Source organism: Eimeria acervulina, genomic scaffold, assembly GCF_000499425.1.
Source record: "Eimeria acervulina Houghton genomic scaffold, Eah_scaff26, whole genome shotgun sequence".
Lineage (NCBI taxonomy): Eukaryota > Apicomplexa > Conoidasida > Eucoccidiorida > Eimeriidae > Eimeria > Eimeria acervulina.
The window spans coordinates 96786-104285 of NW_013549954.1; the positions used below are offsets into that span (position 1 = coordinate 96786).

At 41.2% G+C, this 7500-nt stretch overlaps 2 protein-coding genes across 2 annotated transcripts in view; one reads left to right on the plus strand and one right to left on the minus strand.

The window, feature by feature from the left end:
• The window catches only part of EAH_00006170 (hypothetical protein, conserved), a gene marked incomplete at both ends in the record, with an annotated part of 7824 nt that extends 5369 nt beyond the window's left edge, over positions 1 to 2455 (plus strand). The window contains 2 exons of the mRNA XM_013396256.1: positions 198 to 337; positions 916 to 2455. Coding sequence (XP_013251710.1) covers positions 198 to 337; positions 916 to 2455 — 1680 coding nt within the window. The remainder of the gene's footprint in view (positions 1 to 197; positions 338 to 915) is intronic.
• Positions 2456 to 6499: 4044 nt separating this feature from the next.
• EAH_00006180 (hypothetical protein, conserved) overlaps positions 6500 to 7500 on the minus strand; it is a gene marked incomplete at both ends in the record, with an annotated part of 1739 nt that continues 738 nt past the window's right edge. The window contains 2 exons of the mRNA XM_013396257.1: positions 6500 to 6518; positions 7052 to 7084. Of these exons, the coding sequence (XP_013251711.1) occupies positions 6500 to 6518; positions 7052 to 7084 (52 nt within the window). The remainder of the gene's footprint in view (positions 6519 to 7051; positions 7085 to 7500) is intronic.

Genomic DNA, 7500 nt, shown 5'->3' on the forward strand with positions numbered 1-7500 from the left:
TTGTTGTTGTTGTTGTTGTTGTTGTTGTTGTTGTTGTTGTTGTTGTTGTTGTTCCTGCTGCTGCTGCTTCTGCTGCTGCTGCTGCTGCTGCTGCCGCTGCTGCTGTTGTTGCTGCTGCTGTTGCTGCGGTATCGTTTTGCTCTTGAACACGCACTTTGCTTCCCGTTCCTCTGCTGCTGCTGCTGCTGCTGCTGTAGGCAGCCTTAGGAGGTGTAATACTGCAGCAGCTGCTGCGGCGGCTGGCAGCAAAGCAGCAGCAAGCAGCAATTATTCGTCTTCGTGGTGGGGGCCCCTCAGAGGGGCAGCTGCTGAATCTCGCCGTTCAAATGTTTCCTAAGTAAGCAGCAGCAGCAGCAGCAGCAGCAGCAGCAGCAGCAGTAGGAGAGTAGGAACAGGTAGGATGGAAACAGCAACAGCAGCAGCAACAACAACAGCAAAAGCTGCAGCAACAGCAGCAGCAGCAATCCCCCATCATCCTTTTGACAGACAGACTTTCGCTGCTGCTGCTGCTGCTGCTGCTGCTGCTGCTGCTGCTGCTGTTGCTGCTGCAGGCTGCTGCCCCCAGATTGGCGTGAGCTGGAGGTAGCAGAGCAGGCTCAGCGTTTACAAAAAGAATATACGTTTTTATTAAAGCCGACGAGGCAGCATCTAGCTAGCTGCAGCACTTTGCTGCAGATACACCGCCTTGCTGTTGCTAGCAGCACCTACAGGGTGCTTAAAGCAGAAAACAGAAACAGAAATCTGTACGAAACCCTAAACCCTAAACCCTAAACCCTAAATTGTAAAGCTTTACTAAGATGGAGGCTTCCTATCGCAACCGATTCCGCTTTCCTGGGGGTGTCGATAGACAAACAACCGTTCAGGGTTTAGGGTTTAGGGTTTAGGGTTTAGGGTTTAGGGTTTGTGTGTGTGCAGGATAGCTGCGTTTGCTGCTTTGGGGTGTCTGGTGTCTGGACATCGCCGGCTGCAGCTGCTTGAAGCATTTTGTCGTTTGCGTTTTGCTGCTGCTTGCACAACGCTGCTGCAGCAGGAAGCAGCAGCAGCAGAAGAGAGAATTAAAAGAGCAGCACAAAACGCACAAGCGGAGGTTTGGGGGCTGCTGCAGCAGCATGGCAGATGCAACACTGCTGCTGCTGCTGCTGCTGCTGCTGATGCGGGGGCCGGCGGTGGGAGCTATGCTGCTGCTGCTCCTGCTGCTGCTGCTGCTGCAGCAGCAGCAGCACGTAATGGAATGAACGCATGCAAGGCCAACCTCCAACTGCTGCTCAGCCCCAGTGCAACCTATAACTCTCCAAGGCAGCAGCAGCAACAGCAGCAGCAGCAACAGCAGCAGCAGCAGCAAATTGCAATGCCGACGAAAACACTCTCCTCGCAGTTCCGCGTCTATTCGAGTGCTGCTCGGCCCTGCAGCGCATGCATCCCAGAGCAGCAGCAGCAGCAGCAGCAAGACCAGCAGCAGCAGCAGGTGCCGGATATTCACCGCGTCCGCAGCAGCAACAAGGGAAGCAGCAGCAGCAGCAGCAGCAGCAGCAATGATGATCCAGAGCAGCAGCGTATTTATGAATCCTTTGTCGACCCTCAGAGCCCTCTGCTGCAGCTCTCGCAAAGCCCGAACATGCAGCAGCAGCAGCAGCAGCAGCGGCGGCAACGGAAGAAGGAGCGCTGCTGCTGCTGTTGCAGGAGCAAGTCATGCACTTCTGCTGCAGAAGCTGCTGCTGCCGCTTCTGAGAAGGTGCGACTGGAGGCAGAGACAAACGAAAAATTGTCGCGTTTAATGAAGGAGGAGCAGCAGCTGCAGCAGCAGCAGGTGCTGCTGCTGCACCAGATGGAGCAGCAGCAACAGCAGCAACAGCTGCTGCTAGATCAGCAGCAAAAGCTACAGCTAGAAACCTTCGGTAGCGGCAGGCCTAACGCTGCATACTACAGCGAGGGGGCCCCGCTGAGAGCAGCAGCAGCAGGAGCAGCAGCACCAACGCCTGCAGCTGCTGCAGCTGCTCGTGCTGCTGCTGCTGCAGGAAGCCTCGCAACAGAAGAAGCATCTTTAACTCCAAGGGACGGAGAAAGACCCTCTGCTGATTTGTTTGTGCCTTCGCAATCTTTGTCTAGATGTTCAAGCGAGGTGCAGCAGCAGCAAGATTATTTGCTGCAGCAGCAAGAAGAGCTGCTGCAGCAGCAACAAGAAGAACTGCTGCAGCAGCAAGATCCCCTGCTGCAGCAGCAGGAATATCTGCAGCAGCAGCAACAGCAGCAGCAAGAACACCGCCAACGCCTGCTGCTGCCAAGCAGATACAACAAACACAAAACCATCTCTCCCTCTAGACACAGCCGCAAGTATCAGCAGCAGCAGCAGCAGCAGCAGCAGCAACAGCAGCAGCGGCTGCTACACCCTTATGATTACCACAGCCACAGGGTCCACGTCGTTAGTCGCTCATGCTCCTCTCTATCCAGTTCGTAGCAATCCAGCTAGCTACAGCTAGCTACAGCTAGATACAGCTAGCTCCAGCTAGCTACAGCTAGATACGCCTAGCCAGCTAGCTACAGCTGCCTAAAGCTAGCCAGCTAGCTACAGCTAGCTAGCTAGCTACAGTTAGCCAGGTAGTTACAGCTAGCAAGCTAGGTCCAGCTAGCTACGGCTAGCCAAGGAGCTACAGCTAGCTACACCTACCTAGCTAGCTACAGCTAGCCAGCTAGTTGGCTGGCTGGGTTTACTTTGAATTCCTTTTGACTTTAAACCCTCAGAGGTGGGGGTCTTCGGAATTTGATTTGTACGAAGGCTTTGCGCTTTTTAAAACCCTAAACCCTCGCGTAAACCCTAGAGTGTAAACCCTAAACCCTAGAAACTGTACTTGTACGCCTGAATCCCTAAACCCTAAACCCTAATTCATCTTCTCCATTCGAAATAAAGTCTGTAGGTAAAGTGAAACCCTTATAGCTCACACTCGCCCTCGACTAAACCCTAAACCCTAAACCCTAATCCTTATGTAATACCCTCCTGTTTCAAACCCTAAACATAACCCCTTTCCTCTCTTTCCATTCTAATCATCGAAGGCAATATTTTATTTATTGAATTCAAAGAACAATAAACGAAAAAATTAGAAAGAAAAAATAAAACTAAGTGGTTAATAAAACAAGAAAAGACAGACAAATATTTGTTTTTCTTTTTATTTATTTTTAGAGACAAATTATTTCTTCCAATTCGCCGCAGTTTGGCGAACTTCCGTCTTTTTAAATACACAAATAATATACGTGCATATATATATATATATACATGTACAAATATATACATATATATATATATATATATATATGTTATGTATATATCATTGCTCTGCAGATGATGCATGCGCACAATGCATAAAAATTACCTGCATATAAATGTAATATATATATATATATATGTATATATATATATATGCACGTGCATATTAATATACACACAGCTTTCTAATTATTTTTTATTTAAAACTAATCTCTACCTCCCGTGCCTAATAAAGTAGCCGCAAATTTCTTCGTTTTTTTGTCGTTTGCTTCGCCGTTGTGTTCAAATGTTCAAATAATTTTTTCCAACATTGGAATTGGTGAGGGGTTTTGAAAAAAAGGAAACAGCGAATTTGCTGTCGTCAGGGTTTAGGGTTTAGCGCTGTCAGAGTTTACGGTCTGGCGCTGTTAGGGTTTAGGGTTTAGGGTTTAGGGTTTAGCCGAAGCTGATAAGGAGAGGTTCTTCGTTTGCTTCTCCATCGCAATTTAAGAAGTTTTCATTGCTTGTCTCTGGTGTTGCTGTTAAGAAGTCAAGCACTGATTTCTCTTCTTCTTTTTCTTCTTTGTCGTGTGCAGTTGTTTCGTTTGTATTTTCTTGTTTTATCTGTTCGAATGCAAAGCGAGAAGAGTAAAAAGAATAAACGACAAACAAAGCAAAATAAAATAAAAAATATATTACCTGTTGACTAGATATTGAAGAGACAGCTTTCTGTTGCTGTTCTGCTGGCGTTGTTTTTGTGTCTTTTTCATGGATTTCCTGTGCTGAAGATGTTTAAAAGAGTAATGCATTAAAAACAAGTAATTCGTATTTTCTTGTTTATACACAAACCATTCGTTATCTCCGCATCTAAAAGAACTTTCCAAAGTTGTATAAACCAGAAGGAAGCGACGCCTATTCAATTAATAAATAATTAATCTCCCGGAAGTAATAACGAAACAAATACAACAAAATTTAATTCAATTCAAACACTTTGTCTTCTGTCTTTCAGGTTTTATTTCCTTTGACTTACAACTCCATAGAGTAGCGCAGTTCTGCATTTAAAAGAAATATCGAAATTATAAATAAATTAAATTAATTTTTTTGAGTTTCTTTCGATTTGTACTCACCCAGAAAAGACGCTTGAAAGAACGCACGTTCGTTCCGTCTGAATTTCATGTTTTGAATTACAACAAATAAATAAGATAAATAGTATTAATTAATTAATTAATTAATTAATTATTCTTATTCAATGAATGAATAAGATGAATAATATTAATTACTTATTAAAACTTATTCATGTTTTGTATCACAACAAGTGAATAAGATGAACAAGTCTAATTAAGTAATTAACTAATCAATTCATTTATTAGATTAATTAAATTAATTAAATTAAAAACAACTTACAACAAATTGCGTTGTGGATCTGACTGAATTCATATGCTAAAGACAGCATTACCATCGGTACGAGTAGTCGGCGAACGATGGAGACACGAAATCTTCTTAAAGCAAAAAGACAGCAAACGCCAGAAAACATTCTGAAGTAAATAAACAAATAAAAGAATAAATAAACATACTAATGATTTAATTCATTCATAATTGTCAATAATTTTACAGAAATTAGCAAACAAATGCACGTATTTGAATGCATGCATCTGCTTATTCCTTCGCTTAAAGGAAACAAACAGATACACATTATTTGATTAATATTTCAAATAGTAAACAAATATACCCGTTTGCATATAAACACTGAATAAACAAACAAATGCATGCAACAACATTTTGCATGCATTTGCATGAACTTTTCGCACGCACACAACTAAGCAAATTAATAACTAAACAACAAATAAATAAACCCATTTGCATGTTTGAGTTTGAAAGCATTTATCGGTTTCCTTTTTTATTTAATATTTGCAATGAAAGCGAAAAACTCACTGAACAGCCGCTCCAAGGAAATCCTGAAAATTTTTGAAATTCAGACTCCATAGTAATATTGTTTAGTATTATTATTATTATTATTGTTAAATTATTCTGATCAAAGTTCAAACTTACTTCATGATGTAAACGAAAACAACCTCCTATTAGCTGCGATGCTGCAATAATTGCGCAGTAAAGCCAATTGCCGTCGACGACGAACTTCAACATTTTTGAAAAGATGAAGAAGAGGAATATTTCTTCGTTTTGCAGGTAAACGCAGAGAAATATAAATGCAAACAAGTAAATATGAACAAGAATAAGAAAATACAAATATACAATATATAAAATATAATATATATCTGAAGATATTTCAGGAAACAAAAAGAAATAAAACAGAAAGCGAAATTCACAACTCTTGAAACCATTTCAACTTTCGCGTGTATGTACACCTCAAGAAGAGATTATGCATTGGAATAGCAGCAATTATAATCTATTTTAAAAATAGATATATTTATCTAAATGTTTTAATTTCTTATATATATCTGAATTTAAAATTCATATATATATTGACTGCATTTGCAGCGTCAATTTCATTTCAATTTGAGATTCTCCTCTAGTGAAGGTTTCTGAATATTTATTAAGAATGCAAAAAAAGAAAAGTTTTTAAATAATTGTTTAGAAATATTATTTTATTCGTTTTTGTTCTTCCAGACATCGTAAATATATTTTGTTTTCGTTGGTTTTATGTTTGTTTCTTCTGCTTATAAACCAACGTAGAACAGGAAAGAGCAAATATAATTATTTGCAACACAACACTTTGCGGTTTCTTCCTCCTTTAACTTGATTAATAATAATAATAATAATTATTATTATTTTTATTATTATTTTTATACGAATAATAATAGCAATATAACTATTATTACAAATAGGAATAATAATAATTATTATTATATACGAATAATAACAGCAATATAACTATTATTATAAATATGAATAATAATAATAATAAGATTGTTTAGTTCCCTCAACAAGCATCAGGTGTAGCGCCATTGAATTAATTGTCTATTTCTACTTTTTGGAGTTTGTTTGAATTTAAATCGGAAGGAGACTGAACAAGAAGATCTTCAGCAGCTTCGATAGCAGCCTGAATTTTTCTTTTTTTTGCATTGATTTCATCATATGTTTGTTTTGTGTTTATTTCTGCTGCTCTTCTTCTCTCTTCTGCTAAATGCTGAAGTGCTGAGGCTTCTTTTAAGCATTTCTTCTGCAACACTTCAAAACTTTTCTTATCCAACTCCTCACGCCGTTCTCTCATTGCAGCCGCCACCTTCATCTCCTCACGCGCAATCAAAGTGCCCGTCTTAAACTGCAAAACCACAAACCCTAAACCCTACAAACCCTAAACCCTAAACCCTAGGAGAGGTTCGGTGTTTGCAGCAGAGATTCAAAATGGCAGCTACACGCAGGAAGCTCATGGCCGTACTTCTTTCAGCCACATCCTATAAATGTAAACCCTAAACCCTAAACCCTAAACCCTAAACCCTAAACCCTATGGCGGGTCCAGAGCAACGAAACCTGGTGCAGGCGATGTGAATTCCTAAATCCCAAACCCTAAACCCTAAACCCTAAACCCTAATCCTTCCAAGGCGACTCATCGCGTTCAGTTGATGCAAACAGCCTCATTATTTTCCCTATGCCGTAAACCCTAAACCCTAAACCCTAAACCCTAGACTGTAAACCCTAAACCCTCTTACTTGTTGAATTCGTGTGAGTATTTGCTGCTGCAAGTGCAGCAATTCCTGTACATCTTGAGTGCGCGACAGCAGCAGCGAGAAGTGTCTTCCTATCCTGCCTTTCGATAAATTTAATAACTGTTGAAATGCAGAAAAAGCTTCGCACCATTCTTCTTCATCGCGTTCATTTGGCGTTAGTCTGGTGTACATACACCCAAATAAAATAAACAAAGACAAACCTAATAACTCGCACTCAACTGCTATGCATCATTATTATTAGGGTTTAGGGTTTAGGAGGGAGGGTTTAGGGTTTAGGGTTGTTTAGTATGGAAGCAGATCATTCTACTGCCATTGGCTGCTTCTCTTGATGTTTATCATTAACCTGCTGCTGCTGCTGCTGTCTATGCTGCTGCTTCTGCTACCGTCTACGCTGCTGCTTCTGCTGCTGTTTATGCTGCTGCTTCTGCTATTGTTTATGCAATTGCTTCTGCTGTTGTCTATGCAGGCGTATCTGCTGCTGTTTACGCCCCTACTTCTGCTGCTGCTGCTGCTCCTGCTGTTTCTGATTCCACTGTTGCTGCTACTGCTACTGCTACTACTGCTGCTGCTGCTGCT